This window comes from Schistocerca serialis, chromosome 11 (genome assembly GCF_023864345.2).
Source record: "Schistocerca serialis cubense isolate TAMUIC-IGC-003099 chromosome 11, iqSchSeri2.2, whole genome shotgun sequence".
NCBI classification, from domain to species: Eukaryota; Metazoa; Arthropoda; class Insecta; order Orthoptera; family Acrididae; genus Schistocerca; species Schistocerca serialis.
In genome coordinates, this window is record NC_064648.1 from 63,778,668 (window position 1) to 63,805,118 (window position 26,451).

Below are 26,451 nucleotides of genomic sequence, written 5' to 3' on the forward strand. Positions count from 1 at the left end.
TCACATGATCTCTGTTTGCGGAATCCATGTTGGTTATGATGAAGGAGATTTGTATTATCTAAGAACGTCATAATACGAGAACACAAAACATGTTCCATTATTCTACAACAGATTGACGTAAGCGAAATAGGCCTATAATTATTCGCATCTGATTTATGACCCTTCTTGAAAATGGGAACGACCTGCGCTTTCTTCCAGTCGCTAGGTACTTTACGTTCTTCCAGCGATCTACGATAAATTGCTGATAGAAAGGGGGCAAGTTCTTTAGCATAATCACTGTAGAATCTTAAGGGTATCTCGTCTGGTCCGGATGCTTTTCCGCTACTAAGTGGTAGCAGTTGTTTTTCAATTCCGATATCGTTTATTTCAATATTTTCCATTTTGGCGTCCGTGCGACGGCTGAAGTCAGGGACCGTGTTACGATTTTCCGCAGTGAAACAGTTTCGGAACACTGAATTCAGTATTTCTGCCTTTCTTCGGTCGTCCTCTGTTTCGGTGCCATCGTGGTCAACGAGTGACTGAATAGGGGATTTAGATCCGCTTACCGATTTTACATATGACCAAAACTTTTTAGGGTTCTTGTTTAGATTGTTTGCCAATGTTTTATGTTCGAATTCGTTGAATGCTTCTCTCATTGCTCTCTTTACGCTCTTTTTCGCTTCGTTCAGCTTTTCCTTATCTGCTATGATTCGACTACTCTTAAACCTATGATGAAGCTTTCTTTGTTTCCGTAGTACCTTTCGTACATGATTGTTATACCACGGTGGATCTTTCCCCTCGCTTTGGACCTTAGTCGGTACGAACTTATCTAAGGCGTACTGGACGATGTTTCTGAATTTTTTCCATTTATGTTCCACATCCTCTTCCTCAGAAATGAACGTTTGATGGTGGTCACTCAGATATTCTGCGATTTGTGCCCTATCACTCTTGTTAAGCAAATATATTTTCCTTCCTTTCTTGGCATTTCTTATTACACTTGTAGTCATTGATGCAACCACTGACTTATGATCACTGATACCCTCTTCTACATTCACGGAGTCGAAAAGTTCCGGTCTATTTGTTGCTATGAGGTCTAAAACGTTAGCTTCACGAGTTGGTTCTCTAACTATCTGCTCGAAGTAATTCTCGGACAAGGCAGTCAGGATAATGTCACAAGAGTCTCTGTCCCTGGCTCCAGTTCTGATTGTGTGACTATCCCATTCTATACCTGGTAGATTGAAGTCTCCCCCTATTACAATAGTATGATCACGAAACTTCTTCACGACGTTCTGCAGGTTCTCTCTGAGGCGCTCAACTACTACGGTTGCTGATGCAGGTGGTCTATAGAAGCATCCGACTATCATATCTGACCCACCTTTGATACTTAACTTAACCCAGATTATTTCACATTCGCATTCGCTAATAACTTCACTGGATATTATTGAATTCTTTACTGCTATAAATACTCCTCCACCATTGGCGTTTATCCTATCCTTGCGGTATATATTCCATTCTGTGTCTAGGATTTCGTTACTGTTCACTTCCGGTTTTAACCAACTTTCCGTTCCTAATACTATATGCGCACTATTTCCTTCAATAAGAGATTCTAATTCAGGAACCTTGCCCTGGATACTCCTGCAGTTTACCAATATTACGTTAACTTTTCCTGTTTTTGGTCTCCGAGGACGGACATTCTTTATAAACGATGATAATGTCCTCTCTGGTAAGCCGTCAGGTATTTTATCGTTTCGCCCAAGGGGGGGTCCCTCTAACCTAAAAAACCCCCGTGTGCACGCCACACGTACTCTGCTACCCTAGTAGCTGCTTCCGGTGTGTAGTGCACGCCTGACCTGTCTAGGGGGGCCCTACAGTTCTCCACCCAATAACGGAGGTCGATGAATTTGCAACCATTATAGTCGCAGAGTCGTCTGAGCCTCTGGTTTAGACCCTCCACACGGCTCCAAACCAGAGGACCGCGATCGACTCTGGGCACTATGCTGCAGATATTAAGCTCAGCTTGCACTCCGCGTGCGATGCTGGTTGTCTTCACCAAATCAGCCAGCCGCCGGAAGGAACCAAGGATGGCCTCAGAACCCAAGCGGCAGGCGTCATTCGTTCCGACATGTGCTACTATCTGCAGCCGGTCACACCCAGTGCGTTCAATAGCTGCCGGAAGGGCCTGCTCCACATTACGGACGAGACCCCCCGGCAAGCACACCGAGTGCACACTGGCATTCTTCCCCGACCTACCCGCTATTTTCCTGAGGGGCTCCATAACCCGCCTAACGTTGGAGCTCCCTATAACTAATAGGCCCGCCCTCTGTGACTGTCGGGACCTTGCCGGAGAATCGGCCACTGGCCCAACAGGCGAGGCACCCTGTGGTGGCTCGGAAACGATGTCATCACCACTAGGAAGCACCCCGTACCTGTTGGAAAGGGGTAAGGCAGCTGCCACGCGGCCAGATCCCACCTTCGCCTTTCGGCCAGGCACGCGCGAGCCCACCACTGTCCGCCATTCATCCTGGAGTGATGGCTGACCGGTAAGATGCTCACTGCCGGAAGACGCAGCGACATCAGGGGTTCCATGTGATTCCAAGGCCACCGAAGTAGGCATAGGTCTCACCACAGTTGCCCCAACGCCACTACAAGCCGACGCCTGCGCCTCGAGCTCGATGAGCCTAACAGACAAAGCCTCCACCTGCCCCCGAAGAGTGGCCAATTCTCCTTGCGTCCGCTCACAACCACCACAGTCCCTACACATGACTATGTTTACCCTACTCTATAAGGTGACAAATTCCCAAGATAATCTTCTGATGAGCTACTCTGATAATCAAGAAACACTCACTGAAATACGAGACGCGAAAACTACGCTAGGTTTTCCCAGAAAAACTATTTAAAAGCTAAGCGCAGCAAATAAGTACAAAAACGCTTTATACAAACAGTACTCGCTGCCGCTGGTGCTGTCGCTCTGGCTGTCACAAGACAACTGCTGATTCAGGTGACTAGTGGCTAACGGCCGCGAAACAAACAAAAGACGGTTTTAGGGCGCTTTCTGTTCTAAACGATCAAGAAAACACTAAGAAATCTAACACGAAAACTACGTAAAGTTTTATCAAGAACTGTTAGTTACTATGCAGAGCAGATAAACACAAATAGAATCCCTTCCTTAGTGGAAGGTCGTAAACAAAATGCAAAATAAACGCTTTATACAAACAGTACTCGCTGCTGCTGGTGCTGTCGCTCTGGCTGTCACAAGACAACTGCTGATTCAAGTGACTAGTGGCTAACGGCCGCGAAACAAACAAAAGACGGTTTTAGGGCGCTTTCTGTTCTAAACGATCAAGAAAACACTAAGAAATCTAACACGAAAACTACGTAAAGTTTTATCAAGAACTGTTAGTTACTATGCAGAGCAGATAAACACAAATAGAATCCCTTCCTTAGTGGAAGGTCGTAAACAAAATGCAAAATAAACGCTTTATACAAACAGTACTCGCTGCTGCTGGTGCTGTCGCTCTGGCTGTCACAAGACAACTGTTCAAAGTGAAACGGAAACAGTATTTTCTTGACCACTACTTCTACTCTGTCAGATTTTGCAGCACTATCACAATTAATGTAGTTCATCATTCTTAACCATACTTATTGCTTCAAGCTGTAATTCCTTGTTCTTAGTTACGTTGTCAATATGAAACATATATTAAATTTTTATTTCAAGGTAGGAATGTGTGTAAATTGTATTATTGTCTCAAACTTGACAAATTGTGTATTGTGTGTGCCACCTATGTACCACATAAAGATTGAGACCAACTCATTGTTGAGGACAGTTTTACTTACACTGGCGGGGAACACATTTGTGAAAAGCACGTGTTTTTTTGAGTAAGGAGGCTGACAGTAGAGCCAAATATTGTAAAAATAAATGTTTTTCTCATATGTGCACATTGAATGTAGATGGACAATTTATATTTCAGTGTACATGAATACAAATGACTGCCTACCTGACTAAGTTGAGAATGATTTCAGAGTGCTTTGCTGTTGTCATTGGTCACTCATACCGTATGCCCATTTTGTTTACTACATTTAACTGTCATTGAAGAGTTTTTAGGGCTACAAGAGCAGGATGTTTAATATTGGTTCATACAACTCCCATTTCCTAATAACAATGCTTCCGTGTGACTGCAGAACTTAAGAGCTGTTGCAGGCCTTTCAACAGTCTTAATTTATCCTGTTTCTTCAGTGCAATGTAGAAGGAAAAACTTCTGCACAGCATTTTCCTAATTTATTAAAATGGTGCAAAGTTGACAATGACGTAGTCACTCTGCTTTTCAGTGCACTTAGTCCATTCTACACGTTTCCAAAGATTCTCATAATTTCTCCACAGTTTTCTTCCTCTCCCTCCCCTCTTTTGAGCTGCAAGTGACTTATGCAACCACTTCCTTCCCTGTAAGAATAAATTGGTGGCCTTTCAGACAGTGTTTAAGTGGACCAAACTGAAATTTTCCAGTGTTACATGAGGAATACAGAGGATGCTACAACATATTAACGTACACATTCAAACGAGTTCGAACAGTGTGGGTGGTAGTATGTGGTTGCACATAATAGTGACAGTAGATCTTGGTGTTTCTTTAAAATTCTGTGGAATAATTTGAATTTTTTTTTTGGCTGGAGATCAGACATGTTTCAATTCTGTGCTCCAACATTTGTTCTCTGGTTCAACATGTTTGTTTCAACTTCACTGAGGATTTTTAAAAAATTTCATCTTCATTAGCTAGACAGTCCACTAGCTCTGACAGATTCATGTGGTCCCACTTGTGCTCTTTACGTAGTTGTTTCGTGACTCATTCTTACACAGACTTTACGAAAGTTGTCTCTTACGGACGATTTTGTGTGCATAACTGTATTTTGGTGCACTGGGTTTGCCACTTCATAAACAGTGACCAGTCAGTTATTAAAAATGGGGTAATGGGCTTGCTCGATGTTATCATCAGTACTGGATGTGACTGGACGCTCTGGTCTTTCCTTGTCCTTCATGGTTGTGCAGTCTATTTTTAATTGTTCAATCCACTGGTAAACACTTTGTTGTGGCAAAGTGCTGTGCTGTGCTGAAAGTCTTAAGTGAATTTCACCTCGTGGTACACACTCGGACCACTACAGATGGATTATGGTAGACTGTTCTTCACTGGTGCAGCCATGTTAAATTTGCAAGAGCTTATGGCTGATGGAGAACTGCTGCAAGTGGAGAGAACAGTGGCCTCTGGTGGCAGGTGAGCACATTAAGCTGTACTGCTTAACTAAAGACAGTTTTAAGAATGTGTCATTTTTCACTTCTGTTGTATTTATTTTATTGGCACATTGCTAGTTTCTGTCTTCTAGGCCATTTTAAAGTAGTTTTCTGCAGTAGAAAAGTGTGCCCTATGCATTAAGATGACAGCTTTTGAAATTTTTCTTGTTGGTTTGACCACATAACCATTTAATAAAACTGTCAAACCATTAAGTTTTCATTTTGAAGCATAATTATTGCACATTTTTAGACAGGAGAAAATTACTTGAAAGTGATCAAGGTGGCAGAAATGTTATGTACCACTAAAATTCAATAGAAGAGAAAGTCAGTATTATTATTAAATTTTGTACTGTGGTGCACACTATGAAGAAAATGCAGAGGCACTTACTAAGTGGCCCTCATATAGCAGGGTGTCAATTGGTAATAAGTCGTGAAAAAGTAATAAAGCTGAGTGGTTGGTCTTGAATTTTTTGTGTCGGCCAGGTGCGGTTTTAGAAGGGAGTAGCAAATTGGTGCTATCACCAAAATCTTGTATCCAGCAATCCTTAAAATTAGGCAGAGCTCCATTCTGAGAAATTCTAGAATGACAATTGAACTGGAAGAATTTGTCACTACTTATGTAGTGAAGAGAGAATACTTCACTTTTTTAATATTCTGAAGAATAACTCACAGTTGACTACTAAGGACAAACTTGATTACTTTCTGATGAATTTTTTGCAAAATGCAAACCAAGATTTCAAGTTCGTGCAGAATATTTGAGAGAAATGCTGCCATTGAGAGGCTTTGCTGTTAACAAAGAACTTTCAGCTCAAATCACAGAAGATAAAAATTTTGCAGAGAGAAGCAATTACAATGCAATACAATTGTTAGGCGCTTTACTTAATAGCAAGAAACAACTAAATATGGCAGTTACACAATAAATGATATTAGCTGTGAAGAATTCATCAAAAAGAGCAGAAGCCTCAAAAAAGAAGAAATCTAATGGAAGTGGCTAGTCGTGAAAGAGCAGTTCAGGAAAGAAGAGCTCAAAATTGAAAAGAATGATCATAGAAAAGCCAAAAGAAACAGCTGAAGTTTTAGATCTTGAAATTAGTCTAGCTAAAAAACTTAAATACGAAATTTTTTTACTGATAAGTTTAATGTTTGACGTAAATTTTGAACACTTCACAAAATTTAGTGTGGTCACAACATTTTTATGTCAAATCGTATTCATATTTCAATATAATGGAAGGAAACATTCCACGTGGGAAAAATTATATATAAAAACAAAGATGAGGTGACTTACCGAACAAAAGCGCTGGCAGGTTGATAGACACACAAACAAACACAAACACACACACAAAATTCAAGCTTTCGCAACAAACTGTTGCCTCATCAGGAAAGAGAGAAGGAGAGGGGAAGACGAAAGGAAGTGGGTTTTAAGGGAGAGGGTAAGGAGTCATTCCAATCCCGGGAGCGGAAAGACTTACCTTAGGGGGAAAAAAGGACAGGTATACACTCGCACACACGCACATATCCATCCACACATACAGACACAAGCAGAAATATGTCTGCTTGTGTCTGTATGTGTGGATGGATATGTGTGTGTGTGTGTGTGTGTGTGCGAGTGTATACCCGTCCTTTTTTCCCCCTAAGGTAAGTCTTTCCGCTCCCAGGATTGGAATGACTCCTTACCCTCTCCCTTAAAACCCACTTCCTTTCGTCTTCCCCTCTCCTTCCCTCTTTCCTGATGAGGCAACAGTTTGTTGCAAAAGCTTGAATTTTGTGTGTGTGTTTGTGTTTGTTTGTGTGTCTATCGACCTGCCAGCGCTTTTGTTCGGTAAGTCACCTCATCTTTGTTTTCGTATTCATATTTCAATTGATATGATGACACACACACACACACACACACACACACACACACACACACACACACACACACACACACACACACACAGTTTTAGAAGGTTTCGGAGCCTGTGGTTCCTCCTCCTGGCAGAGTGTTGAAGGGGGGAAGGAAGAGTGGTGAAAGAAAGAGACTTGAGAGATGAAATTTGAAAACCTGAGAGCTCAAAGATGGAAGGAATGGTAATATATGACACAGAGACTACTACTAAAACATCGTGCATAAGTTAATAAGAGTGAAAAAGCTAAGTGCATTGTACGTAGCAGACGTGTGAGGGGGGGGATGGCAGAATATGGATAGGTGAGAAAATGAAAGATTTAGACAACTAAAGTGGAGTGAAGAAAGGAGTAGTTACTGTGAAGAAATGCTGAGACACAAGGAATTAACATAAATTAAGGGGTCTGTGGTTGGTGAGAACTGAGGACATGTTGTAGTGCTAGCTCCCAGGTGTAGGGTTCTGAGAAAGTGGTGCCTGGGAGAAGAATCCGTATGGCGTGTGTGGTGAAATGGGCATGGAGGTCACGACTGTCACATTGTAGAGCATGCTCTGCAACAGGATATTGTGTGTTGCCAGTACACACCTTCTGCCTATGCCCATTCATCCTAATTGATAATTTTGTGGTAGTTGTGCCAATGTTAAAGGCCAAACAGTGTTTAGTCGCTTTCCACAACTATTATTTTACATCAATTGTTTCCCTAGGTGAATAATTGATGAACAGTCTCAGTGTTAAGAATCCGTGCATTATTGTAAAGTGGAAACTTCCTATTGTTGCGCCGAGTGGGAAGTTATTGTAACCGTAATTGCCGATGCGCTCAGTAGCTAACAGCATCGAGACAATTTCTGTACAAGTTTGTCAAGTTTCTCGTGCAAGGTTATAAAATGACAGGTTTTGTAAAACTGTGTACTGTGTGGGATGATTTCGGACAATGCCAAGAACGTATAAGAGCAGGAGATGTGCTACGGTACGGAGTAATTATGACCTAGAACTTAAAAGCGGTTCGCGATATTCAGAGAGGTAAATTATTGTACAGAAAAGTGTGTGATTTGTATGGTATACCCTACAAAATAAATTGCAGGAAGCATGTCTGAAAAAAACAGCCAGTGCTAAATGAAGAAAATGGAGGAGGAGGAGGAGGGGGGGGAGGGGTGGGGGGTGTATCTTGAGGGCTGCACAGTGGGGATTTCGCTTCACTAAATTGAATATTAGATATTTATTTAAAGGCTACCTTGATAAATCTGGCCGAAAAGAGAAGAAATTTCGTAATAATCTGCCAGGATTCCGCAAACGACAGTCAGAAGATCTTTCCGATCGCTTGAGCGAAAATATTAAACAAGCTCATGCAGAAGTGAACAAAGAGACTGTTAAGATGTTTTTCTCCAGTATCAAGGGAAAGCTGGAAAATCTCCCACCATGTGTAAAAGGTCACCAAAATCAAATAAAAGGCAGTAACTGTCGGAATTCGCCCTCTATATACTGTAACTTCGGACAGGGATTTAAAAAAACACTTGTCCGAAATCACCCCGATCCATGGCATGACGTCGGACACTTTATTTAATTGCCTCAGATAAATATACCTACACACACACTTTCTGGTTATGGGATATTTTATTTGTTACACATATACCCTACCACTTCCATAAAAATCAATTTAATCCAACAATATATACAAAAGTTACAAGCCAAATAACGACAAAACTGTCCGAAATCGCCCCATTTGACGGTATATGTTTTGCCAGTTACACAGTTCGAATAGGTGATGGCCCAGGAAACCAGATTTTGAACTAGGTCATTAGGATAATTATGTCCAGTGAAGGCTTAGTTGAGAGTAGTGGTGTGTTGCTGTAGGGAATCTGCATTTGTCTCAGATGCCAAGGCTGTACGGGAGGGAATGTTTAACACGGGAAGGATGGCAATCGTCAAAATGTAAGTAATGTTGTTTCTTTGTTTGGTAGGTTTAATGTAGTCAGAAGTGTGTAGCTGACCTCGATGAGGATGAGATCGACACTGAGAAAAGTGGATGAGATTTGGAATAAGACTAGATGAAATTTAATTGGGAGAAGATTTTTAGAGGTTCCTTAAATTTTAACAGGTCAGCCTCAGCACAAGTCCATATAGCAAATATGTCATCAGTGTATCTAAACCAAACCAGGGACTGAAAGCCTATGGGTCCCAGGAAAGCCCCCTCCAAGTAACCCATGAAAAGGTTGGCTTTGGAAGGAGCCAACCTGGCTCGCATGGAAGTACCCCAGATCTGTTTCACTGTCGTCTCTCAAAGGTGAATGCATTGTTGGTACGTATAAAGATCTCTCTTGCCATCATGAGCCTCATCACATATTAAATCTGATGTTTCCAAAAACATGCTTTTGCAATATAAAAATGAAGGTCCTACATTCTGTTTCTTGAAACCTGCTGGCCCCATGGAGTTATTCCCAAAAGCCTAACATAAAGTCCCTGTTCGTGGACGTCGTCCTACTTTACACTACTCTCTTGTACAGTTTGTCAGGATCTTGCACCTACCCGACTAATCTGTGACCTATATGCCCCATGTGTCAGCTTCTACTCCACCAGATTTCCACTTCTCTCCTCCCACAAAATCCTGCAGTTATCTGTCCCTCATATTTCCTTGGATGGTATCATCAGCCAAGCCAGCTTCAGACTGCATCAAGTTCCAGACTTCACCTCAAAAAGCTTTCCCACCTTTTCCTGAATTACCTCAACAGTGGTGTTTCCCTTCCTGTTCCTCTGCAGCTCCCCACACAGCCACATCATCAACCACCATCCCTCTCCTACAGAGCTTGGTCAACCTCCTTAAGGTCCCACAGCCTTCACCACTGCCTCCCAGATCAGTAATAACTCGTAATGACAAGAATCGCTCAGAGCAGTACAGTGTTCTCCGCCTCTCGTCCAAAGCACTCTCCCCTCCTAAATGATCTGTGTTATTTGAGGATCTCACTTTCAGCCCTAAACCTACATTTAACCGTGCTGTTTTGGTGAAGGACCTACTTTCTTTTACACGTAATGTCAACTGGAAATACCACTTTGCAACCCAATCCCAAAACCTTTCCAACAGCGAACCTGACATAGAACGGTTCGGACCACAGTCCCAACTTGATCCTCCACCATTACCTCAAAATCATACTTGACAAGCCTAAGAATTATTTGTCACATCCGGCATTGCTTCACAACCCTTTCTCGTGTCCGTACAACTGTCTTCTGCAGCACTCCAGGCTTTGCATTCCCTAAAACCTGATTACTCTCTCATTATCGTACTAACAAAGAATCTTTTACTACGGTACTTCACCAACAGGAGTATGTTAGTGAAGGTCTATGCCAGGTGTTTGACACCTCTGCATATAGCATCTGCCATAAAGATCCCATCCCTGTGATTCAAACTTCCCTCCAATCCCTCCTAAACATCTCAGGCCCCGGGCATATACCTCAATCCGCAGAACTTCTTATTCCACTGAAACCATGCAGCCCTACCATTCACCTTCTTCCTAAGATACACAAACCCAATCATCCTGACTGTCCTATTGTTCCTGGCTTCAAAGCACCCACCAAATGTATATCTGTCTTAGTTCAACACCACCTGCTACCCATGCTAGAGACTTCTCTCCTGTATTAAAGGTACCAACCGTTTCCTAGATCGTCTGAAATCCGTGACCATCCCACACCTGCCACACACCTTGTTTGTCACCATCGATGGCATCTTCCTCTATACTGACATCCTCCACATACGTGGTCTGTCCCTGCTGAACATTTCCTATGAAATCCTTCTTACTCACCTTAAAAAAAATTTATATTTAGCAGCATTTACTTCACCTTTGAGGGGCAGACATAAAAACAGATCAGGGGGTACGGCCATGGGAACCGGGATGGCTCCTTTCTATACCAACCTTTTCAGGAGTTGCTTGGAGGGGGGGGGGCTTATCTGGGATCGATAAGCTTCAGCCCCTCGTTCGGTGGTTCAGATACATTGATGACCTCTTCACTGTATGGACTTGTGGCGAAGCTCACCTGTTAAAATTCGTGGAATCTCTAAATACCTTCGCAATTAAATTTCACATGGTCGTATTCCGAATCCCGTACCACTTACCTTGGTGGTGGTATCATCCTCACCGAAGGTTAACTACACACTTCTGTCCACATTAAACCTACCTACAAACAACAGTACCGTTAAATGGGGTCATTTCAGACTGTTTTGTAGTTATTTTGATTGTAAGTTTCGTATATATTGTTACATTAAATTGATTGATATGGAAGTGGTAGGATATATGTGTAACGAATAAAATATTCCAGAACCAGAAGGTGTGTGTGTTTGTATATTTATATGAGGCAGTTAAAGTGTCTGAAGTCACCCCACAGATTGAGGTGATTTCGGACACGTGTGTTTTTTAAAATCCCTGTCCGAAGTTACAGTATATAGAGGGCAAATGTGGACAGTTACTGCCTTTTTTAAATTCTACATGCTTTTTATTTGATTTTGGTGACATTTTACACTTTGATCATGTTTCTAGGTGGGAGATTTTCCAGCTTTGCCCTGATATTGGAAAAAAAACCATCTCAACAGTCTCTTTGTTCACTTCTGCACGAGCTCGTTTAATATTTTCGCTTAAGCAAACAGAAATATCTTCTGACTGTCGTTTGAGGAATAAATGCACCCATTCTTCTTCTGGCAAATTATTACGAAATTTCTTCTCTTTTCGGCCAGATTTATCGAGTTTGCCTTCGACTAAATATGTAATATCTAATTTAGTGAAGGGAAATCCCCAATGTGTAGTCCTCAAGATACCTTGCTTCAACATTTCTTTTTCCCCTTTATTTAGCACTGGCTGTCCTCCCATTTTTTTCGGATGTGTTTCCTGCACTTTATTTTGTAGGATTGATTTAGGTATACCATACAAATCGCACGCTTTTCTGTAAGATAATTTACCTTTCTGAATATCACGAACAGCTTTATCTAAAAGTTCCGGGTTATAATTACACCGTACTGTAGCACCTCTCCTGCTCTTATACATTCTTGGCATTGTCCGAAATCACCCCACACAGACCACAATTTTACAAAACTGTCGTTATTTTATAACCTTGCATGAGAAACTCGACAAACTTGTACAGAAATTGTCTCGATGCTGTTAGCTACTGAGCGCATCAACAGTTATGGTTACAATAACTTCCCGCTCGGCACAACAATAGGAAGCTTCTACTTTACGATAATGCATGGATTTTTAATGCTGAGACTGTTAATCAGTTATTCACCTAAGGAAACAATTGAAGCAAAGTAAAAGTTGTGGAAAGCAGTAAATGCAATCTTGTGCTTAAAATAACTGGCGCACGGACGTTAAAATAAGTAACTCTTTATTTCTATGCGGTGGTAAAGAGCAAATAAGCCATACTGTCCGAATTCACCCCGGTGTCCGAAATCACCCCGTTTGACGGTATTTACATTTTGGCAGTTTCCATCCTTTCCATGTCGAATGTTTCTTCCCATACAGCCTTGGTATTCATGGCAAATATATTTGTTGAGATGCAGACTCTTTCCAGCAATACACCACCACTCTCGCCTCAGCCTTCACTGGACGTAATTATCCCAACAGCCTAGGTGAAAAGCAGATTTCCTGGGTTATCACATCCAATCCTGGTACTGCTGATCCCTCGAGAAAAAAACTTAGGAGCACACCACTTGGCACTCAGTATTATCCCGATCTTGAATGTATTAATCAGCTACTCTGGCACGGCCGTGACTTCTAAAATTGTGCCCTGAAATGAGATCCGTACTGTCAGGGGTTTTGCCACCACACCTAAAGTAACTTTTCGTTGCCCTCTCAATCTCGACAATATCCTTGTCAGACTCTATGCTCCTTCTGCACCCATTCCCCTATCGTATCGCTTGCAAGCCTGTTACCGTCCCCACTGAGAGACTTGCCCTGTGCACCCTCGTATCACCGCCTATTCCAGCCCTGTAACTGGCAAATCGTATACTATCAAAGGGAGAGCCACCTGTGAAATGACAAGTCATAGACCAGCTGTTATGTAAACACTATTCGGCCTTTTGCATAGACATGACGACCACCTAGTTAATCAGTCAGGTCTTCGGTGCCTGTTTCACCGCACTTTTCAGAGCTCTGCAGGTGGGAACTAATGCTGAAACGTGTCCTCGGTTCTCGCCACCCATCTAGTCTTCACATTAATTCCTTGAGTCTCAGCATTTATTAACAGTGACTACTCCTTTGTTCACCCCATTTCCTACATCTTTAATTTAACCTGTCTCTCTTCTGCCATTTCCCCCATGCACTTCTGCTTCATACAAAGCACTTAGCTTTTCACTCTTATTAATTCTAGTGCTCAATGTTCTAGTAGTAATCTGTGTCTCGCATATTACCCTGTCTTCCACCCTCGAGCTCTGATTTTCAAATCTCGTCCAGTGCCGTCCCCAACAATCAGTCTTCCTTCTCATCCCATCCTGTCTGTCTCACCTGGCCTGGGGTTTTGGGTGCCTGTTCTGAACTTTACCCCTTTCCCTTAACCTCTTGAGTCACTCCTTCACTACTCTTGCTTCCCTGTCCACTCTTTACCAAGAGGAGGAGCCAAGAGGTCCGAAAGCTTGTAAAAGTTAAACCTTTCTATGTGTGTGCTCTCCTGCTGCCACTTGGTGAGTATATTTTTTATCTAACCAGTTACATTATATTGTCAGTAATAGATTATTTTCATTGCTACAAAAGTCATAGTTACATTACTTGTCCCAACATACACTTTAAATGATAAAAGAACTATTCCATTCAGCTTTCATTTCAACCGGCTTTCAGATTTATAAAAAGGTATTTTGTGATTGTACAACACACATTTTAGAGATGTCATGAATATACCTAGAGACATAATGAAAGTAAAGAATTCGATCCTCTAAAAACCTGTAGACGTCTTGGATAAGCATATAAGATAGTGTTGTTAATAAGTAAGATTACCTTGAATGTAAAATGTGTGTGGCAATTTAAGAATTGAATTGTGTGCACGAGTGTGCATGCATGTGTGCTTTATTTTGCTTCATTTTAATTCTTTCTTTTCTGTTTCTTTCTTCTTCTTCTCCTCTTCCCTCCACACAAGAGATGTAGATAAGATACCCGTAGGGCGTGAAAATTCACAGTTGATCTTAAATAATGAAAAGTGCGAGGTCATCCACATGCACACTTAAGAGGAATCTGTTAAACTTTGATTACATGATAAATCAATCATATTTAAGGCTGTTAATTCAACTAAATATCTAATAATTAAAATTACGAACAACTTAAATTGGATACATCACATAGAAAATGTTGAGCAGAAGGCGAACTGAAAATAGTGTTTTAATGGTGGAACACTTAAGAAGATGCAACAGGTCTATTAAAGAGACTGCCTACACTATGCTCGTGCTGTGCGGTACGGGATCCTTACCAGATAAGATTAATGGAATAAATAGAGAAAGTTCAAAGAAGAGTTGGACATTTCCTATAATCTTGAAATAGGAGAGATAATGTCAGTGACATAAGATATGAGGTGGAAATCATTAAAACAGATATTTCTCATTTTGGTAGGATGTTCTCACAAAATGTCAATTGTGAACTTCCTCCTCTAAATGCGAAAATATTTCGTCGACATCGACCTACGTAGAGAGAAAAGGTCGTCTTCGTAAAATAAGGGAAATCGCAGCTCACAGAGAGAGATATAAAGCCCTCTGCCAGGCATTTCAGTGCGGTTAACAGAGTAGCGATGTAGATGAAGTAGAAGTTAGCCCGTGTATTCGTTAAAATTTTTCACCAGGATTTCCTGTTCTTGTAACTGGTGCCTAATCGTGCAAGGTTTTGTATTGCAGTGACCACGAGGGTGGCAACGTGAGTGCACACACGGTTCACTTAGTGGGGTCGGCGCTGTCCGACCCTTACCTCTCCTTCGCTGCCGGAATAAATGGCCTCGCGGGACCTCTTCACGGGCTCGCCAACCAGGAGGTAAGTTCTTTTCTCCTTCTTGCAGTGCAAAGTTAGGCCACACTGGTGAAGTGATCTCAGACGATAAAAACTTTTGAGGAAAAGTAAAACTGTGCAAAGAGACTTGGGGGGCCTTCAGAGGTTAGCCAGTGAGGTAATGAAACCAAAATTGTCATGTTTGCCTCCTTTGTGCTGAGAACTTTCTCCGATTGTGTTGCCTTGCAAATGTAATTGCTAGTATATTCACATACTTTCACTTAGTTATGTCCTATGGCATAATCTTTTGAGTCAAAACAGTTACTGTCAAACAGTATCTCTTCTACAGAAGTATGCAGTAAAAATAGTAAGTAAAATTGGTGACTAAATATCTTGCAAAAGTATCTTCGGGTTTTCTTTATGTGTCAACACACAAACATACTACTCAACAGCTAAACTCTGTCCTGATTGCAGTTGCCTATCTGACGGCTTCTAGGGGAACAAAAATGTGAATTTCGGTATTTCATATAATTCTTGGCTGAATTTTAAAATTTAAAATGCCCTTGTAATCTACTCGTTAACAGGTAAGTTTTTATGCTATAAGCCAGATCAGAAACTGTATACACATCATGAGGGAGCATAACTCAGTGTTGGAATTATCCGGACTTTATTCATCCATTATTTGAGAATGAGAGCACTTCACAAATTCCTACTAGCTTTATGCAATTTGACCTTTTCCTCACTGACACCCCCACAAAATGAATGGGGGAAAGTTTATTACATACTTCATTTTTACTGTTCTTGCAGTAAAATGCCAGCATCAGGTATGACATTTTAATTTATTGCTCCTTTGCTACTATTCGCAACATATTTTGTTGACAGTATCCACATGTACAACTTTATTGACGAGTGCTGATTCTCTGTATTTGTGCAGATCTGTGGGGCTGTACTAGAATGCAGTAAATAGTGTAATAATAATATAAAATACATTTCTATGCCTGTCTAAGGTGCCGAACAAACACAAATGTGAGAAATACTCAGAGGGCTAGTAGGATGCTGCTCTTCTGGAAAAGCTGGCATTCTCAGGAAATTACATTTTACATGGAAAAATCTTGGAGAATTCAACAAGTTTTGTAAAATCTTGGGGATTTCTGTCTCTGTAACATTGGAATTACATTGGTATTTAACTTTTATTGAGGTTTATAATTCACAAATTTCAAATACTTTGTTTGAAAGTGCATTAATTATTTAACATTAGTACATACAAATTATCAGTGTTCAAAAATGGCTGTTAAAGTACAGGTGAGAGGAGAGAACAGTTATTGCAAGTAGCTCAAACAGTATCCCACCCACTCACTGTTCATTTTTTAAGCCTCTTATGATGTCATCTTCCTCCCCATACCTCGAATTTTCAGGTAATACCCCCCACCCCTCTCCCCAGCTGCTCTGGTTAATCCCCACATTTTCGTACATACTCTGTAAACCTCTGGAGTGTGTGGCAGCCATTACCTAGGAATGTACCAGATGTCAAGGTTTCTTTCCTTGTTAATCTTGTACAGATTGTGGGAAGAATGACTGCCTTAATGCCCTTGTGTACTGTTATTAGTATAACACGGTTTCTGCACTCCCTAGAAGAGCGATACTTGAGGATGAAGAATCTCTCTAAATTCTTCACTTGATACTTCTCAAAATTTTTTGTGTGATACTTGCTATCTTACCCGAAGGCATCTGCCAATTCAGGTTCTCCTCAATTTCCATGAACCAAATATGTTAACATTTGTGCTGTTCTTCTTTTTATACATTTGTTTATTCATCTGGGGATTATCTTAAATGATACTGGATCATTAGGTGTGGCCTCAATGAAGGAACAGTTCTGGCATTTGCCTGTATAATTACAGAAAACTTAAATCAGGATGACCTGGCAGGGCAAACTCCATTCTCCCAAATAAGAGGTCAGTGTATTAACATCTACACGGCCTTGTTTGGTTGGTCCCTATCATACCAGTGTTCTTTGATACAAACCTTGTTAATGTTAATTGCCTCACACACAAAGGACACACTCTGGTAACTCTGCTCCCAGCACTAACTCCAGTCTGTTCGGAAAACTGACTCTGTGCCCATAAAGTCACTATTCCCTATGCAAGTCTTAATGTCCTCCCCTCAGCCCACCTGAAAAGCTGAGTCAGCATCCTTCCCATGATGAGAGGAGAGTTACAAAACCTCACCATCATATGCTGCAGATACATGCGTAAGTATTAGAGCATTGTAATGTCAGAAACAGCAAAGGACTTGGAAGAGTAGTTGAACAGAATGGACAGTGTCTTGAAAGGAGGATACAAGATCAACATCAACAAAAGCAAAATGAGGATAATGGAATGTAGTTGAATTAAGTCGGGTGATGCTGAGGGAATTAGATTAGGAAATGAGACACTTAAAGTAGTAAACGGGTTTTGCTATTTCGGGAGCAAAATAACTGATGATGGTCGAAGTAGAGGATAAAAATGTAGACTGGCAATGGCAAGGAAAGTGTTTCTGAAGAAGAGAAATTTGTTAGCACCGAGTATAGATTGAAGTGTCAGGAAGTCGTTTCTGAAAGTATATGTATGGAGTGTAGCCATGTATGGAAGTGAAACACGGACAATAGTTAGTTTGGTCAAGAAGAGAATAGAAGCTTTTGAAATGTGGTGCTACAGAAGAATGCTGAAGATCAGATGGGTAGATCACGTAACTAATGAGGAGGTATTGAATAGAATTGGGGAGAAGAGGAGTTTGTGGCACAACTTGACTAGGAGAAGGGATCGGTTGGTAGGACATGTTCTGAGGCATCAAGGGATCACCAATGTAGTACTGGAGGGCAGTGTGGAAGGAGACCAAGAGATGAGTACACTAAGCAGATTCAGAAGGATGTAGGCTGCAGTAGGTACTGGGAGATGACGCTTGCACAGGATAGCTGCATCAAACCAGTCTCTGGACTGAAGACAACAACAACAACAACAACAACAACAACAACAACGTGACATGTTGTCATAATTATACCCCTTCATTGTTAGTCACTACTCTGAATTCTCTAAACATTGTAGTACACATTACTTAAGAAGAAACTTTCAGCTTCATTTTTAAACAGATGTGTTACAGTAATAATTTTCATCTTGTGCAATTTGTTGTGCAATTTTATTCACTGATACCATTTTCTATCTTGAATGTTTTTCTTTGAAAAATTTTAGTCCAAACATTGTTTTGCTCCATGATTGTGTGTAGAACTACTAGGGATACGTTTGGTGATGTTTTCCTGGAAATGCAGAATAGATCAGTCCGTATACTAATGTCTTGCAGTGAGGATACCCAGTTTTTTAAATAGTTCTTTACAATGAGCCAGACATTACTTAGTTATTATCCTTGTGGCCTGTTCTGCAATTTAGACATTGTCCATGGTTTGTGCCTTTTCTGTTCTTAGAAAAGAATCAAATGGGTAAGAATTGAATGTACATAGGAATAGTAACTCAACAGAAAACAATAGGTATTACAGAAGCAAAATGTGACAATTCGTTTTCCCAGTATCTTTGTGTTAATTTCACATTAATTGACAATCGATATGAATCCCTAAAAACTTTATTTACTACACAATCCAGAAACTTACCTATGCTTAATGTGACAGTTGTTTCCCTACTTTGTTGAAATTGCATGAACATGGCCTATTACCTTTATTTTATATGGGTCCTACACATGTGAGCAGTATTCTTACATTGTGTGCGCAAGTGTCCTGTGAGCAGTGTGCGTAGAATTTTATTTTCAGTGTATCCTACCATTGAACCAGTCTGCCACATGCTTTACCTGTGACTGAATGTGTTAAGAGATCATGCCATTTCGTACCTCTACTTGTTGTTACGCTCAGATATTTGTAAAAGTCAGATTATTCCAGTTGTGACTTGTCAATGATTCTGTTTTGTGAACTGCATAGTTTCACATTTCTGAGTTTTTAAAAGTTGTAATCTTAGCCCCTGATGTGAAATTTTATCAAGAACTGAATATTTGTGCAGCATTTTTTGACAGTATTTCATTACAGATTACTGCATTGTCTGAAAAATGTCTGAGAGTTAATGTTGTCTACCAGGTCATTAATATAAATTATGAATGACAATGGTTGACACTTTCACAGGAACACACATCTGTTGGTAACTGTCAAACTTATTGTGCTGCATCTTGTCTACAAAAAGATCCTCAGGCCTGTGACAAATACCCCATTTAATCATACCTCATCATGTAAATAAATATTGATGTGATACTAAGACATGTGCTTTTTCAAAGTCCTGAATGCCTTGATCCCTGGCTGTCATGTCATGTGTAAGTGAAATGCAAGTTGAGCTTCCCACGACTGATGCTTTTGGAATCCGTGGAGGTTAGTATGGACGAGGTAGTTATACATTGGTGTCCAAAATTAAGGTAACAAACCACCATTTCCCCATTTTGTGTCCAATTCGTGGTATAATCAATTAGTCAAATGATGTCTATACAATCACCTTCTGCCCAGAAGGTGGCATTCTGGTCGTCATCTGGAGGGCCGAAACAAGAATAGAAGCAGGACAATCGCAAACTGATGCGACTCAATGGCTTAATGTGAATCGTTCTGTTTCTCGGATGCAGTGGTGATTCGTCGAGACTGAAAAAAGGTGTCCTAAAGACCAGTCCAGGGCTGACCACGTGTGGTATCAGAAAGAGTGGAGTATTATTTGGCTAGAAGGGCAAGACCGTTTCACCTCGGCACTGCACGGCAACTGGCATTTGACCTTGCAGCATTCACCGGATGTGCTGTATCTAGACAAACTGTGACAGAAGGTTTTGGCGGAGTGGCCTTTATTGTCGGAAACCTGCTGTATGTGTACCTCTGAGTCTTCACAGGAGGGAACGTGTAGAGTGGAGTTGTCAACGTGCCACCTGGACGTTGAACAGTGGGCCAGTATTCTTTCCACAGATGATCCTGATTTGGTCTGGAGTGATTCTCAAAGCATTTGCACCTGGAAGGAATGCGAAACACAATTTCAGAACCCGAGCTCTGTGGAGAGAGACCAAAATCGAGGAGGATCCCTAATGGTGTGGGCAGGAGATACGTGGACCACTCGGACACCTCTCCACCAAATGGTATCGGTTAATTGGCAAGCTTCAACCGACGGCAAGTATCGTGACGGCAGCTTCGGACTCGACGGGCGTGTGTCGCGAGGTGATGCGGACCCACGCTTCCTACTGGTGGACAATACTGCTCGACCTCAGAGCAGGTGGTTGAAAGGCTCTCCTGATTTGAATCCCATTGAGCATGTCTCGCGTGCACTAGGGAGACAGGTTGCATCACATCATCATCAACCAACCACTCTCAAAGACTTGTGAGCACCTCTGCTGGAAGAATGGGCATTATTACATCAACACGAGACGGATGACATCATTCGCAGTGTGCGCAGTTGTTGTAGGGCTTCTGTTGCTGCCAGAGGTGGTCACACCCCATACTGAGCACATTAGCCAGTTGTTGCAAAGTGTGTGCAAATCGGTTGAGTTGGAAAAAACGAAACATTCCTGTGTACAGTTGTGTGTAGCAGTTGTTGTGTTCTGTATTCTTTATCTTGTTTTTACTTCCATAAGGCCCTGGGGCCATGTTTAATTTCAGTGATTCTTAGCTGTTTCAATGCCACCTACACTAATATGTTTCACTCATCTTTGCAGTAGTGCAAGGAGTAAATGGGGACATATCTTCCGTCTCTTGCTCAGTAAAAATTTTTTGAAAATAGATTTCTGCTTTGTGACCATCAGCTGCAGCTCTTGGTGGCACTAACTGCTTTTTAGTAAAAAACCGTAATTTCTTTGGATCTTATAGTATCTCTTAATACAGTACATCAGTGGTGTCACAGAAGGCTTCGTGTAGCCCTCTTGACAGCCAGTTTGTTTCCTTTGTCATTAAACAATTAGGTTGATGCTTAAGTTAATATCAGTTTTGTTTCGTATGTTGGTATTACGGTTCCTACAGGTTTATTTATCGATTGCCATTTCTTATTTGTTGTTCAGTGTTGTTGTTATTTGATTTTATGTATTGTCGTTGGGAGATATGGAATGCAGCTGTGGATGCTGGTAATTGAAGAGTGGAAAAAGCGGAACATTTCAGACATATTTTTTGTTAGTTTCAACAGAGGGTTACCAGCAGCAGAGGCAGCTAGAAACATTTGTACTGTGTCTGGGGATAATGCCATTTGATAGAGCCCAGAGAGAAACTGATTTTCTCATTGTTTTGATATTAGTGACTCTCCATGTTTACAAAACCTTCAGGGTTTGAAGAGTGTTTAAAGGCATTTAACAGTGGTCCATGTCAGTGTATTCGACAACTGGCAGAAGTGATGAACTGTGATGGCTCCACCACAGTGTGACATTTGCATGCAGTGGGGAAGTTTCAAAAAATTGGGTGTACAGGTACCACATGTTCCAACCAAAATCACAAAAATCAGCGGGTGTCAGTATGTCTCTCTGCTTGCTAATCATCAAATGGCCTGTAGACAGTACCTACCATTCCTGTCCTGTATCATTACTGGTGACAAGAAATGGAGTCTCTACACTAACATAAGGAAAAGAAAGGAATAGTTGAGCTCAAAGCAAGCTGCAACTCCCCATACAAAGACCTTTGTGCCTCCAGAAAAGATAATTTTATGCATCTGGTGGAATAGTGATGGCGTGGTGTACTAAGAATTGCTTCCCTGAGGTGTAACCGTCACTGCTGACATTGTCAAAAACTGGGACGTCTCGCAGATGCAGTTCAAGAATAATTACCAGGAAGACTGGGTTAACTGATGCTACACAACGATAACATCCACGTGCATACATACAGGAGTTGGGTTGGGAAATCATTCCACACCCACTTTATTCTGTTGAACAAACTTCAAATAACTTCCTTTCCAGATGAAAATGCGCTCCAAAATAGGCTCGACGAGTTCTTCACTTAAAAACTACACAATTTCTAGACTTGGAATTGAAAAGTTACCTTTGTGTTAGCAGATTGTTGTAAATAGTGAAGAATATATTACTGATGACTAAAGTCTGAGTTATATGTATTTGTTGTTTCATAAACTTACAGCAAAATACTGTTGCACCAACCTATTATTTATAGCCTAGTGCTCTGTTTTACACCTATTATGTAGTAGTGGTCAGTTTTTGGGACATCAGAAGTTTTACTCAGTGTGTCCGTGCCTCGTCAACAGGTGCTGATCTTCCTGAAGAAGGTGCAGGCAGCGCTGGGCGACAACCCGTCGGACGACAAGCTGAAGGAGTTCATCTGGCAGACACTGAAGTCGGGCCAGGTGGTGCCCGGCTACGGCCACGCGGTGCTGCGCAAGACGGATCCGCGCTACACCTGCCAGAGGGAGTTCGCCATGAAGCACTTGCCCGATGACCCCATGTTCAAGGTAACCTGCCACATACGAAGATTGCGTTCACTTGCTTTGGTGTATTTGAAAGTATAAAGGAATATGCGGGCTTTCTCGGCAAATTTCATTTGTGAAATATTCTCGGATTATCCGCAGAGTTCTATGTACTAATGTTTTGACAGGTTTCCTGCTAGCCACCTTCAGCTACAGTTGTGGGTTTGTATCCAGTTCGTTTCTTTATAGATGCCGACTGCAGACACTTCGCTGAAGGTAAAACGTGCAGGAAGTCCTGTGCCACCTTAACAACACATACTATAAAATTAGGAAAATGGAAAATGACGTTATGATAGAGAGCCCTGTTGGCAAGTAAGCTTTTAAGTAGGTGGTCATATTGTTAGACTCGTCCGTATATAACACCACACCAACCGAGCAAGATGAAGAAAGAGAATTCAGATGAAGAAATGAAGCACCTGGCATTCCTTCCATATGCAGCGCTGCCTACAGCCGAGGCTGCCATCATAATGGAGAAACACAAAATAGAAATTGTGTCCTGCTGTATGGCTAAAATAAAAAAAATTGCTTCAGTCAGTCAAAGGGCAACTAGGGTTGGAGGGCACCTGGCATGCACAGAACCAGTTCAGAGTGTTATATTGAAATATGTTATTAAAAGAAGGTGGCATTTTCCACTTTTTCTGCATTAATTTTACTTGTTCACTACTAGATTTAGCCTTCCAGACCATTCCAAAGTAATTTTATGGTTCTGCAACAGAAAACTATGCCTTACTTGTTGAAATGACAGCAGCTTTAACCCTTTAACTGCTCTGGACGTGTTAGAGCGCGCGCCTTCGTACCTGTTCCTGCTTGGTCTGAACGTGTTGACGTGCGCCACCAGTCCTTCTACCTGATATTCTGAACTTGTTTACGCATAGACGCGTCTATGTGTAGACATGTTCAGAGTACCATGTAGGAGGACTGGTGGCATGCGTCAACACATTCAGAGCACGCAGGGACAGGTACGAAGACGCGCTCTTTAACACGTCCAGAGCAATTAAAGGGTTAAGGAATAGACCAGGGTTAAAAGGTTTTAGCCTAATGTTTTTTAGTGGTGTAAAATGTTCCTTAGTGTCTGTTTTAAAGATTCATTCATATAAATCATACCAAAAACATTCTTTCACATAAATCGTGCCATAAATGTTAATTCAATTGAATTAAAGTCAGTTCATTTCAATTTTTATCATCACATAACATGCCTTATACACTCAAAGATTGACATATTTTAATTACAATTATAATGCATTGTTCCCATTCACGAAATATTCTACACTATAGTAACATTTATCTTTCAGATATTTTTCCAGGTCTCTTTTGGTACCTTTTACATATGGGTCATCAATATCTTTCCATATTTTATTTACAAATTTCATACCCATATAGTATGGGGTTTTTTCATATGATTTTAGATGGTGGGTAGGTAACATGTAGCTCGTTCTATATCTAGTATCATATTGATGAAAGTAGTAGTTGCCCTCTAAAAGTTGTGGATTTCTTTTCATGAAAGTGAGAGTTTTTTAGACGTATGCGCTTGGAATGCTCATTAGATCTAGTTTTACAAATAAAGGTTTACAGTGTTGCTTTGGTTTTGCTCCCACCATTGCTCGGATGATTCTTTTTTGTAGTCTAAAAGCTCTAAGTAATTTTTTACCCCCTCCAGACCCCCAGAAAATTATACTATACCTAATGACTGAAACTAAATATGCATTAGGTACAGTTTTTCTTACAGCTAAATCAGAAATACTATACAAGATATTCATAATATATACAAGGCTATTCAGTCAACCCAGTATGTTGTCCACATGGTGACTCCATAACAGGTTTTTATTGACTAATACGCCAAGGAATTTGACACAGTCTGCAGTCTCTAATTTTTTGTCCATATATCTTATTTCACTTATAGACTGTGCAGATTGTTTTGTGGTGAAATGAACAATTTCTGTTTTTGTAAAATTTAATGTCAAGTTATTGTTTTTGACCCATGCCTCCACTTCCCCAAGTGTGTGTTCAATATGACGAATTAGGTCTACCTCATTTTTACAACAGACTGCAGCTGTTGAGTCAGCTGCATAGAGGATAGTATCAGACTGGACCTGACATGGCATATCATTAATATAATACAGAAAAAGCAGTGGCCCTAATATTGAGCCTTGTGGAACACCTAATTGTGTTTCCAGCCAGAGAGAAATTTCTTGCCGTTGATGTTAATAAGTACTCTTTGTTTTCTGTTCGCCAAGTATGATGACATCCAGCTAAGACATTTGCCTTGAAAACCATAGCGTGCCAATTTTTGGAGAAGCAGGCCATGATTTACTGTGTCGAAGGCGTTGGACAGGTCACAAAAAATGCCTGACGCACACATTCTGTCATCAAGACATCTGCTGACTTTAGTGACTAATTCATTTATCACATGGATTGTGCTGCGGCCTTTTCTGAAACCATATTGGTTGCCTAAGATAATGCAGTTAGATGAATTGTGATTTTTGATCTGATCACATGCAGCTCTTTCAAATGTTTTTGAGAAAATTGGTAACAGTGAGATTGGCCTATAGTTGCCCAATTCATCGTGTTTGTCTTTTTTATGTATGGGCCGAACTTCTACATACTTTAATCAAGCTGGGAAAAATTCATCAAAAGATTGGTTGATCATGAAAGAGAGTGGATATGCAATACTGTGACGTACTATTTTTATTATTTCAGTGGGGACCTCATCCCACCCCGCAGATTTTGAATTTTTTAGGGACATTATGATTTTTGATGATATCTGAGCTGGAAACATGAGAACTTAAAACATGGGCAATTGCTGTCTGTCATATTGGGCTTTGTTTTTGGTGGTGAACAGTCACCAAATTTGTTACAGTTTATGAAAAAGTCATTGAATGATTCACAAATGGCACTGGGTTCTGTAACAGCTCTACCATTTCACTATTTTAGAAGGGCATTTTCTCACTGCCAACTTTGCTTCTTATAACAGACCAAACAGCTTTTGATTTGTTTTTTGCATTTGAAATGAAGTTATTATTCGCAGTACGTTTTGATAATTTAACTATTTTGTCAAATGGTTTTTTTCATACTTAAGAAATTGAGGGCTTTGATTTACTTTTGCCTCCATATGCAGTTTCCTCTTAGTAGCACTAGACACTCTAATTCCTTTTGTTACCCAGGATCTACATTTTTGGGACCTGGTCCTCACTGTTATAAATAAAAAGCATTCATTGAATATATCCAAGAATTCAGTTAGAAAGTTATTGTAATTGTCACTTGTGGAAGTGTGTTTGCTGACTGTCCACTTGGTTTGGCTTAGTGTTTTGCAAAATACTTCCACATTTTCTTGACTGAAATTCCTACATCATTTTGTTGTGCCGACTGAATTTTGCTTCGGTAGTGATACAAATAGCGCTTTATGGTCTGATACTCCTAAATCTAGAAGAAACTTCCCTTTTACGTTATAATTTTAACTACTACAACATAAAATTTGTCATCAGTTCTTACATCTATGTAGAAGTCAGCACATATAACCAATTTCTTGTACAGTTTCTCACTTTTTAATTTATGTAGCAATGTATCAAACTTATCTAAAAACACAGAGCTTATATGGTACCCAGGGGTGCGATACATGCTGATAATTAGCATGCTGATGATTAATATTTTATACTCTTTTAAGTTCTGTACAACTACTTTCAAATGTACCTTCTTCATTCAGATGGCTAAAATTCTGTCTGATATCATAGTCATGATGGTCGAAGTAGAGAGGATATAAAATGTAGGCTGGCAATGGCAAGGAAAGCGTTTCTAAAGAAGAGAAATTTGTTAACATCCAGTATTGATTTAAGTGTCAGGAAGTCATTTCTGAAAGTATTCGTATGGAGTGTAGCCATGTATGGAAGTGAAACATGGACGATAAATAGTTTGGACAAGAAGAGAATAGAAG

General features: G+C 40.7%; 1 protein-coding gene across 2 annotated transcripts in view; it reads left to right on the forward strand.

The window, feature by feature from the left end:
* Window positions 1–26,451, forward strand: part of LOC126427034 (probable citrate synthase 2, mitochondrial) — a 251,626-nt gene that overhangs the window by 208,652 nt on the left and 16,523 nt on the right. For both annotated transcript variants that reach the window (XM_050089210.1, XM_050089209.1), the window contains exons 6-7: window positions 14,988–15,120; window positions 22,305–22,508. In XM_050089210.1, the coding sequence (XP_049945167.1) occupies window positions 14,988–15,120; window positions 22,305–22,508 (337 nt within the window). The remainder of the gene's footprint in view (window positions 1–14,987; window positions 15,121–22,304; window positions 22,509–26,451) is intronic.